Below are 12,180 nucleotides of genomic sequence, written 5' to 3'. Positions count from 1 at the left end.
CCAAAGCTAAGTGTGTGAGTATACAGGGAGATGAGATACTTGTAGGATGGAAGAGAATTAATGCTATATTAGCAGAAAATATGAAGGGATGAATTTCATACCCAAATACTGAGCACTTCAAAAATGAAGCATCTTATCCTTATCTATATGGGATATTGGGCTACAAAAGCATATGCAGATAAAAAATGGAGGTGGGACAAAAGCCACGACTTTGGCTAAGAAGCAGAGCAGCTCCAGGAGGTTAGATTTCACCCTCTTCATGGGATGCCTTTTGTGTCTCCACTGGGCCTCCAGTGCCTCAAAGACAAAGGCAGCATAAAGGGAAGTTCTTGCCATGCCTCCTTTCCCTTGCACTATCCCATATGTGGGCAAGTGAAGAGCAGGCAAAGCATAGCAGCTGCCAACTCATCTGTGAAGGGGGCTTCCTACATTGGTGTGAAGCTCTAAGGCAGCACTGACTGCCTTTCAGGCTCGGAAGAATACCACTCATGCATTGAAAAGAAAGTGTACCTACAGGTCGGTAGGGCTTGGGTCAAGGCTTTTAGATTAGTCACTGGGGAACAAGAGACAGCTAGACACTATTTAACTTTCTTTGTTTTGAGTAACACTTTCTGCTTACTGACAGAGTTGGCATGGAAACTGAATCAGTACTCATTTTTTATAAGGATAGTCCATTCAGAGTGCGGTTAGTCATCAGTAGGCAAACCAAAGAGACTCAGGCTGCAGCTGTTAACACTTATACCTTGCTCCTGAATAGACAGAATATTCAGAATGGTAGCAATCATATTACCCCAACTTTTATGGGAAAAAATGTGCACCTATTTCGAATTATATTATGTGTTGTGGGTGTTGGGTGGTTTGTTGTTTGTTTTTTTTGTTTGTGGGGGTTTTTTGTTTGTTTTGGGGTGGGGTTTTTTTTGTTTTGTGGGTTTTTTGTTTTTTAAGAGGGCAGAGTTATTTAATTATCTGAAATCCACAACAGAACTTTCTTATTTCTAGAAGATGCCTTACATTTTTATGGATCAGTTGAATTTAAAGAGTTAACACAGTTCATATAAACAGTGGTAATGGTAAAACTGTCGTGGAAAATGGCATAATACTTAAAAGGCTATATCTTAGCACTAGTGATCTGTGAATGTATAACCAAGATGGAAGTCTGCATGCAGAAAATGGCATTTCCAATTACTTTCCCTTTATTGATGAAAAAATTCAAGATGTGCTTATTTCCACCATACTTTTTTCCTCACACATAAGGATAGAAGCAAAGAAACAGCTGCTGGTTTTCTGCACCACCTAGGCTGAGAAAATATCGATGGCTAAATTGCTGTTCAGTGGCATTTCATAAAGTGCCTGTTGGCATCCTGTTCTCAAATGTAGATTGATAAATGTATATTTATGTTTTAAAAGTTTGATTTCGGCTATAAACTTTGACTCTTGGCATTTTGTATCCTCAAAACAGAGACCATATATGCCTTCTTTCTTCATTGATACAGGATCTTGTTTTGTTTACATTCAAGGCTATAATGGTGTTACCAAATTAATGAGGACACTGATTTCTCTTTTCTTTGTGTTTATCAAGCAGATAATCTAAGTGATGCCCTGAAAAAGCTGAAGATAACAACCACTGACAGCACAGCAGATAGCTTGGAGGGATGCTTGGACTGTCTTCTTCAAGCTCTGGCACAAAACAGTAAGTTGTGTGGACCTTTCTGATTTTAAATCATATAATGAGATCAGTGAATTAAAATGGAGTAGTAAAATGTGGCAGAAAGACTGACTCAAGCAGTAGGCTGCTGGATTGGCTGTTCTGGGTTTTGGTTTTTTAAGTCCTATATCCATAACAAGGTAACATCAAAGACAGTGGCAGTAAATACCTGGATATTTGGAACAACTGTATTGCAGTCCTCTTCACAATATGACAAAGTAGTACAATCACTTTTCCAGTTGATTGCTCAAGAAACAAAGAACAAGGATGGACAAATAAGCCTGATAGGATGGGGAGAGGGATATGGGAGCTACTTGCTAATTCTGGTTCAAAGAGCATAGTTTCCTATTTGCGGTGTGTTTTCCCTCATACTTCTGATCGCATATTTCTAGTAGTTTCAATTAGCAGAAATAGGCTGGATATCCAAAGATGGTCCAAATTTGACATGTGGTGTGATAACAAAAATAACTTAAGAATGGAACAAGATGTCTTTTTCACCAAAAGCTGTAGAATGTGTGTCTCCACTCGCAGTAGGCAGAAAGGTATGGTAAATGAAGATGATGACAGCTTATAAGACTTTTCCGAGTTTAACTTTCTTAGCGCTTCAGATGGTGGCAGAAGAAAAAGCTGTGTAAAATTTCAGGTCGAAAAACTTGTCAGGATAGATACAAGCCATGATTAGAAATTCTTTATTTAAAAAAAATGTTAGTCCTTTGTAAATATCAATGCAGTCAAGAGTACATACTATTAATAAGTCTTATTTCTTTCCCATGATGGTATTTTATAAATCACAGCCTTTTGGCTTAGTTGGTGTAAAATACTTCATGAGGTTTTTCACAGTAGAACATAAGCACTATCAATATCAAATCAAATATGGATGATAACCATCTTCACATTTAATGATAATGGGTTTTAAATTCTGATTATTCTGCAAGGAGATGTTAGCCAGGAAATAATAAAATATTTGGGTTTTGGATCAACCCATTGTTTGAAGATGCTAAATGACTTTTCTTACAGGTTTATTTATAAGGTACATCCAGTACTTTAATCCAGCTTCCAACTGGATTTGGTATTTCCAGTACTTCTAAGTCTAATACTTAAATGCTAAATACTAAAAGGAAGATGGTCTGAAAAATGACAGAGTACTTAGTGTAAATAACAAGCGTTTACCATTTTGCCTATGAAGGTCACGTAGCTGTGTCACAGAACAAGTATGGCAGATGCAAAATACTTTTGACTAACGTAGAGCAAATTTACCAATGCTTCCTTGCAACCAGATGACTCTATTCTGTCTCAGGATAGGGCTTTGCTTTTCCTTCCAAAATCTTCTCTCTTCTAGTCTTGGAGCTGCCAGATCAGATAAGCAGATTATTAGGATTTTGACCTCTCTCTTTGGGGCATTTTTACAAAATTTAGCTATAATCCCTCCACCATTTACCATGTTCTTTGTGTGTAAGCCAGTAACGCGAATATAACCCTTCTGAGCTGCCACATGATATACATCTCCACATATTTTCAGTTGCCCAAGATTGACAGCAACTCAGATAACTCACTGAAAATTAGATGGGTTAGATAGGCAGTTTTTTCAACAGTTTGCTGGTGAATTATGAGCCTATATAGCAATTCCCTTTCACGTGAATTAGACACTTCAACACCTAAGTTTTACAGAGTCTCTTTGGACAACAGGCTTTAGTTCTCAAGATAGTCTGATGATTTGAAAAAAAAAAATCCTCACAGAGGACCAGTTTCTGTTTTGGAATGAGTTTGTGAGAATGGTGGTACATTCAAAAGACTTCAGAGATTATGACGTAAATTGCATGTAATTGATTCAACAAGTAGATACAGAATCAGCTTTCTAAATGCTGCAGTCTCTGAGTTATTGTTGGGCTACCAATATATCACAACTCTCCTTCCTTTGACCAAACAATCAATGAATGTCCTTTCTCATAGTTCTCACCCATCCATCCAATTAAAATCTTAATATGGATTTTATTGACTGATTTTTAGCTACAGCATGTATCATCATATATATGATATCATATAGATATGGGATACACACTGTACCTCTGTGTCTCTATATAAATTATTAATAAATAATAATAATAATTAGAAGTCAGATTGTTTAGATAAAACTACATGTTAATTGTAACACAGAAATAATTTAAATAAGATTTCTCTTATAATTATTCTGCTCTCCTTTATTCCCATGTGTATGATTATATTAATGAAGTATTCATTCGGGTTATAGTTTAGTAAATCATCGTATTAGAGTAACACTAGAAAAATAAGCCATGCAAGGAATTGAGTTTATTTTAACAGAATTTTATAGCACTGTGATTTCATTGGGAGTTCATGGTGGTATCATAAGTCACTGAATTTAAAGTTTTATTCACTTCATTAAGACATGGTAATAAAAATATTATTTTATTTTATATAAAATTTAGTATATTACTAATACACTAATGCAACACACTCCCACCTACTGCCAGCCAAAACCAGCAGTTAAACTTGGGGTTAATACAACACTGAGATTTTTAACAAAGGAAATAATCATTTCTGCAACTTCAATTTGGGCATATTGCATGTACATATGAATGTTTCAGAGACCATTACACTGCTTTTAATTGCTAACTGCATGCATGCAGGATGGAGTTGTGGTTGCTGCGGAAACATAAGTTAAATTCCTTAGTCTCTAACAGTGCAGTGACAATTATTATAGTTCCATTTACTTTGTATACAGTCTCTTAACTTTTCATTATGTTAAAACATTATGACCTACTTTCTTCCCATATTGTCTACCATCTAGAGGGGGATGGCAAAGTTATGATGAACAGTGTAGCTTTTAATTGCTTTTTATGTTATTTGCTGCTTTTTCATTTGTTTTTCACTCCTTTTGACAGCTGATCTTTTGATAATCCCAGACAGGCGGTAGTGCCCTGGAACATGATACCTCCTGTCTGGCTTTATGAGCTAAGCTGCCATTTGTCACACCAATCACATTAAGGTGTGTGCACACACACGTGCTATACTACACAAGGGTGAATCAGATAGTTTGCTAAATCGGATAACTGCTGGTAAATATTTGGCAAGCCAAATTCGAATGGTTTTAGCTACTATGTGTCTAGGGAGATAGTTGTATAGCCCTTCACATCTGACACCCTGGGTCTGCAAATCCTGCACAGATGCTTTCTTTAGGAGACATTGTTTGGAGAGATGTATATTCCTGTTTGTGCAGATATTTTAGTTCTTATCTATCACCAGCACTTCTGGCTGACCTCAGTCATATATGGAATAGCATGAGGCACTAGATAAAACTGAGGACTTTAGGATAAAAGAGGCCACAGTGACAGAGGAATAAGAGATAAGCATGCATTAGAAATGCTTTAGAATAATAAGAACATACCTCATTTTGTGTGGACTTCCTTCAGCATTCCCAGTGCAGTCAACTGGCGAAGCTGGGGACTTTGCACCCATAAAGCCTGCAGTAATGGAGAGATATAGTAGTATTAGTCTAGATTCCCAGCTAAATTGGCACAGCTCCTTTCATCTCTGTGGATCTACCTCATTCACATAAGCTGAGATTCTGTCCACCTTCTGAAAGTAAAACATAATTGCTTGCTCCCTCTCCACCCACCAGCATTCACTGTCTCTAGATTTCTAAACCTTCCATAATTTAGATTTTTAAAGGAAGGCTGTGGTACATGATCCATAACCAATGTTAGCAGCAAAGAGATAGTCAGCCATGGACTGAACGTAATACTAGATTCTACTGAATCAGTGAAATTCATATATTGCATGTGTTTTCTTTAAAAAACTATATATTAAAACATATTACTCCATTGTCTGCTCTGTAGAATTTGGATTCTTTCTATATAGACATAGTTTGATGTGTTGCTGTCAGGAAAGAATTTTGCTTATCTGGAAGCAGACTGTTTACAGTAATATGGAGCGTAGGAATGATCATAAGAATCAGAAAAGGCAAAACCCAAGGAATTACGTTGTCAGAGAGTATGATTCCGAGGTTCTGCAGCTTTTTTTTTTTTTTTTTGATTCAGCTTCAAAAAATACCTCTGAGATTAACTGTGCATTGAAAAAGAAAATTTAATTTTGTGTTTAAAATGTCAGAATTCTTTACATTATAATTTGAGACTTCTTACAAACAGGGGTTCATTTTCTTCCCTCCCCTCACCAAATGGGCTAGAGTAAGAAACAGCTTATCTTGTAGTTGCTTTATATAATAATAATGTGTGTAAAGAAGAAAAGAATTGAAGTCTGCAGAAAAATCTACAGGAGGAAATTAGGGGGAAAGAGCTCTGGTAGGTGAATCTGGATCTGTTTTTCTCAGAGAAGTGCAGTTGTGTCACCTCTCTGTGCTCACTGCAGAAGGGTGAGCGAGTTCCCTCCCCCTGGGCTTCAGGGCTGCCCTCTGATCAACACACAAATGTCATATGTTTGTCTGCAGCCCATAGCCATCTACTTCAAGGTCTTAGCCATGGTTATGAAAGCTGTATATTTGCTGATATTTTTGCTAAGTTCCTGTCATATTTAGCAGCTTTGGAATTAAAGGTATTTTGTGTTTGGGGGTTTTTTTAATCACAACACAGAGGAACATTCTCTGAATTCTTCCCCTATGTACAAGTGGTACTGAAAGTTAAACTAAAGATGCAAGGGAGACATATTTGCTTTCCTGACCAACAGAAATTCTCAGTGCAGATACTGAAGAAAAATGACAGTATTAAATACCAACTCCAGTGGCATCAGTAGACTTTGTATATTACTGAATTTTATTATTTTTTGAATAATATAAAACATCTGAATGTTACAAGCTCAAGTTATGTTCGGTTTTGGAACCAAAACTTATCTTGTGAAAGAGAAGATTATTGGTTTCAAGAATTTTCTTCTAAAAGCATGATGTTACATGTTTTACAATCATAATTCAAAGAACATAGTAGTTAGAACTGAACTAGTTATATGTTGAAAAAGATCTGCAAGACAGTGGATGCAACTTCATCCATTTATGATTTTATTGGCTCAGATATTTTCAATTTAAGCCTTAATCAATGGCAGGCTAAACTAACAGAGAAAAATATGATAGCTTAACATATGCTTTGCAGCTTGGAATCTTATTTTTTAAAAAAAAAAAACTTGTCAAAAGGATGAGTAAAACACTTATGCACTGGAGAAAAGTATTTTGACAGATCGTACACTTACATTTCTGGAAAGAAGTAGTAAATGCTTTTGTATCTCACACCCAAAGAAAAATATGGGTACGTACTATTGGATTTTGGGAACAATAGGTTAATGGTATTGTATAGGGAAGTAAACCAGAAAACAATATTTGCCATCATTTTATATCAACATTTACAGATTTATACCTATTAGTAGCTGTGTCATAAATATCATGCCTATCAAAAAAGTGCAGTTATCCTAAGATCTTCAAATAGAGGCCCACAAGAAAGGACTGCCTGAGAACAAGAAAACAAGAAAGAAATAGAGGTTTTCTTTTAAACCACAGGCTTTCTAGCACATAATTATTGCAGTAACCAAAAAAAAAATTGTTATTGCTAGTCCAGACATGCTGCGTTTCAGATACAAGAGGTTATAGCAGACATAAATAACCCAGTTTTGACAGATGAGAAATCTGTAAATCTGCTGAGAACGTTATTTTTAGCTCCAATCTACTCAGTGTAAGAAGCTGAAAATGCCCACTAATCCCAGCCTTCAGCACCTGGCTCTGAAAAATGCCTGACATGTTTTTGAAGTGCAGAGGCTATCACATGCATTTGAAACATTTTTTTACATATACTTTCTGGGAGGCTAAGAGTGTGAGTTTACAAATTTGTGTGTAGAAACGGTTAAACAAAATCATGTCAGTAAAGATAAGCTTAGGTGAGAAAGCAGGGCCCCAGTTTTGAAAGGGATTTAGAAATTTTGGAAAGCTCTTACAGTTCAAAAAAGAAGGTTTAAAATTCACTTTACCTTGAAGATATGGTTGGCTAAGATGCCCTATTTTCTCTTTGTTGAGCTATGCTGACACCTCAGCATTATTCTAAGGCTTCTTTGGCATGTCATTTTTCTCCCCATAATGAACACAGTTTCTTTATGCTGTTCTGTTTTGCCGCAGAACATATTTTCTCTATATACTGTAGCCATGTTTTGTTTTGTTTTGAACATACAGTGTTGTATCAGAGAAAATAACATCATGTTATAAACTTCCTGGGCAACTGCTAGCAAGCCTTTGCCATCACTTCCTGCTGTTTCAGCTTTATGCTGTTGAGATCACGAGTTCAGCCCTCCTACCTAAAGCTTCTGTTCAGGTTTTCTCTTGAAAGTCACCAGTGGGTTTTCTGAAATGCGTTGGTTCCTATTTGATGGCATCACAGAGGAGGATGTGTTAGCATCTGGAGTGCTTCAGAAAATGTTGGATTTCTGCAGAGACTGCAGTATTCTCACATTCCTTCATCAGTGATTAAACTTTCCATCCAATGCCCTGAATCTTCTGTAGGCACTTGCTTTCAAAGGCATGTAGTTTCCTGTCTTTAATGTTTTGGTGGATTTCCAGTTCTAACAACCATATGTTAACACAGAGGTTATACTTGAGTTGGAAATTCTTCATTTTATTCTGTTCTTTATAGCTGTGGCTTCCATATGTTGTTGAATTTAGTTAGTACTCATGCTCTTTCTATACTTGATGTTCCTTTTTCTGATCTTTACTGGCCATAGAAGGTAGAACAATTGCTCTACTAGAGCAGAAAAATCATGGAGCATTTAGAGATAATGTTTTGTAATTGTTAAATTCAGGGCTCAACTGAAAAAAAATCTTCTCTGAAATTTTAAAATGTATTGTCACTGTTAATGCCTTTGATTTATGAAAAAAAGAGAGAGTTTTACCTATTTTTATCCATTTCCTTTTTGGACATTTTGACAATTCAGTGTACATACTCTTATTTATTCATTGCAGAGTCAGGTAAGTGTCTATCTGCTTACCTTTTAGCGTGAGAGTGCCACCTGATTTCAGTGAAATCCTGTACCTCTTTAGCACACACAGGATTAAGCAGTAGTCATTCATCTTTTGTTTCTGTGATTCTCTCAAACATTAGCATGAAAGTAAAAGATGTGCTACCCTCCCAGTCCAAACAGAAAAAAATAAGCTGTAGAACCTTTTGCCCTGGAAACATTCCAAGATATAACATTACCTGAAATCAGTTTCTTTTTTTTTCTCCCTGGCTAGACATTTTGAGCTTATTCCTTTCCCTTTCTGAACTGTGGAGAAAAAACTCCACATTTCACAGCTTCCTCAAGCAAACCTGTCCTTAAACATCACCAAACTAACCTTTCTCTGTTTTGAAGAGACTGAGCAGAATAAAAGTGAAATAAGGTGACAATCATTTCATGTGGGTTGTGACCAAGTAACAATGCTTTCATGACTGTCAATGCTTGCACAGCATTATAGGTTAAAACAATAACCATCTATAGGCCCTATTCTGACCCTTGCATGTAAGAATAACTTTTGGCTACTGTTGTTTCATATAAATAAAAAAAGAGCACTCAGCATCCCAACAGATTTGATGTTACTGACAAGTAAGCTGTAACAATGCAAGCCAATGCTCAAGCACATCAAGGTAGCATAACACAAGCAAGTGAGGTAGACAGTGATACCACTTGGGTCAGTTGCCTGTTAAACCAAGTGATAACTAGTAGAATTAAGTCCAATGACAAATGTCATTTCCCTGCTTCCTTATTCCTCTTTGATCTTTAGCATCTCCCATTCTTAGTAGCAGTCTCTCTTCCAGGTGGATTTTTGATCCTCCTTGGGTCTAATGATCCCCAGTTTATGTCATCCACCTGTGATCTTAGAAGGAAGAGGAGGAGGCCACCCATGGATGTACATTCAGACCCAGCAGACACATGCCTGCATGTTAGTCCTGATAGGTAGGTGCCCCAGCCTGAACATTGAAACAAGCAACAGACATTTGTGGTGTATATCCATAAAAAGGAAATATGCAGATGAAAGCTAGCATATCCTCCTCCAAGAAGACAAAACCAAAACAGTAGTATTGCTCATTGTCTAGTGAAATCTATAGTTATCTGCTGAGATTAAGGTATTGTTTACGAAGATGGTGGCCTTAGCCCATGTCAAAGATTTTACTACTTTATTATTCCTGATTTGTCTTGGAAACTACAAAACTATTAAGAGTAGCACTGAGCTACTCTTGTACCTTGTACAACTTGTTTTCTTTGCATATTGGAGACATGAACTGGTATCTGTTTAACAACTGCTAAATCTTGATCCAGCTTCTTTGGACTTCAGTGGTGCAGGGATAATTGATTTAATGTCTACTCAAAGCAAGGGAGGGAGAGGGAATAGAAATGAAAAAGGAAGAAATGAAACTGAGAGGATGAGTTACAAGGAACAAAGTAGTGCAAAAGATTTTTTAGAGGAAGTAGAGAAATGGGAGAAGAGAGGAATATATTTAAAGATTAAATTTTTGAAAGAAAACAAGCTAAATGCAGACACCTGAGCAGCAATGGATGCCATATCTCCATAATTCCTGCTGCCTTCTACAACAGCTGCTTACACTCAGAATCTATATTGATTTAGCTCGGTATGTTACTGCAGCATAAAAGTTTAGAGCGAGTAAAATTCGTAAAAGGAATATAAAGAAAAGACCTGATTCTGCCAACACTTACATATATTCTTATTTTTAAGGACATATTCTTATGTTCTGGTAGTCCCACTGAGCTCAAGAGGTGTATTTTTATGTGTAAAGCTATATACATGGGAATCCATTAACATGTTCAGAGCCAAAATATGTACAGCCTCTTTTAGCAATTCTTTTGTTTTGGGTCACCATCAGTCTTGATTCTTATATGACAGTAGGTGTCAAGGAAAGTGTTCTTCCTTCAAAGGTGTATTTCCAGTTTACTTCTTAGTACACTGTCTTTGCTGACCATCATATAAACATGTTTTTCTTGATGGGGAGTAAAAAGCTATAAAATTGAAGGAAACAGCATGACATACACGATTAGGTTTTGCCATTGAATTATGTTTTACAACATCTATGTTAGTAGAAATTAATAAAACATTTTACATAACTGGGAATATTTGGCATGACCAAAAATCATTTTGATTGGCTTGTATGCATAAAATCAAGTCTTACGCTCACATAAATGGTGATAATGGATTACAGAAGAAAACATTTTTGACAGGAGCATTTTTATATATAGAGAGAGTTTTTTTGGAAAATGAAGAAAGTACATAAAACACTGAGGAAGGTTTTGTATTATGATGCTAGGGAGGGCTTAGGCCTGCTTTTGCACTAGTGAGGATGGAAACCACCTTAGTACAGATGCAGTTTCTACTGGCTAAAACGTTCCTTTGCTACAATACCTTATGCTTTGTCCCTCAAAAAGTAATATTACCAACAAACCAGACTTTTATTGTTTTTGTAGTTTTTGGCAGTATAGCTGCATCAGCAATAAGGGTTTGCTGGTAGGAGGCTGTCAAACCAAAAACCTGCATCTTAGACCAGTGTACTCATACAAGCAAGAATTTCTAGTCTGTCTCTGATGTAGATAATCTCCTCTAGAGGAGCCAGAGGTTCAAACTGCAATGGGCCAGCTCAGCCAATTAAGCTCGTTGCAGTCCATTAAGTTTACCCAACAAGATTTCTAGTCAAATGCCTGTCTGAAAGTTGGGGATCCTGATGGATATTTTGTAAGAGGAAGTTTTGACTCAAATACTGTGTTATAAAGCATTACTTCTTTTTGCTGAAGAAGGATGTTGCATCTTGACTCATGAAGCTGTTGCCTTTTCATGGCAGTGTATACACATAATCCAGAAATGTTTCCTCATAAGTGTTGTATATAGTATATTAGTACAGTATACCTATTTAATTGGAACGTACTAAATCAAGGTGACTGCTTTCCATTGGACTGTCTCCCAGTAAACTGACATACCCTAATGATACTGAATGGTAATCACTGTTGCTTAGTGGGATTATATTTTACATAAATTCCTCTTAATAGTGATGTATTTAGTTTAGTGCCAGATAGTTAAATGATGTTTATTCAAGTGTTAAATTCCAAGTGCTATTCACTGAATACACAATGTGCCAAATAAAGATTAAATATCATATTTTTTTCTTCGCAGAAGGCATCAGTGAATAGCAGTTCCAGGTAACAGAATTGACAAATTTCTTTTTAGATTGCATTTTTGAAATGCAATACAGAAGCAAAGGAAGAGGCATGCTTTTTACAAAAAAATTTGTTTAGAGATCATGTAATTCACAATTTCAGATCTGAAATTTCATTATTAGTTTTGTCCCAGTCCCTTATGACTTAAAAGTGTGATCTTTTTTAGATTGGCTTTTCCTTAAGCTACTTCAGAAGCAAAACTTTTTAAAAACATCAGTAGCTAAAAAATTCCTTTGTACGTAGATGAACTCTTCCAGTAAACACTGGGCAGAATTTTA

General features: G+C 36.3%; 1 protein-coding gene across 6 annotated transcripts in view; it reads left to right on the top strand.

Annotated features, from left to right (window-relative positions):
* The window catches only part of RAP1GDS1 (Rap1 GTPase-GDP dissociation stimulator 1), a 102,157-nt gene that overhangs the window by 35,166 nt on the left and 54,811 nt on the right, over positions 1-12,180 (top strand). For 3 of the 6 annotated variants that reach the window (XM_074905539.1, XM_074905541.1, XM_074905544.1), the window contains one exon: positions 1,583-1,690. In XM_074905539.1, coding sequence (XP_074761640.1) covers positions 1,583-1,690 — 108 coding nt within the window. Of the gene's footprint in view, positions 1-1,579; positions 1,691-12,180 lie in introns of all 6 variants that reach the window. The other 3 variants (XM_074905538.1, XM_074905540.1, XM_074905543.1) reach the window with 1 other exon arrangement.

Source organism: Athene noctua, chromosome 4, assembly GCF_965140245.1.
Source record: "Athene noctua chromosome 4, bAthNoc1.hap1.1, whole genome shotgun sequence".
NCBI lineage: Eukaryota > Metazoa > Chordata > Aves > Strigiformes > Strigidae > Athene > Athene noctua.
Note: the sequence above shows the minus strand (reverse complement) of the source record. Positions and strands in the feature narration are given on the sequence as shown.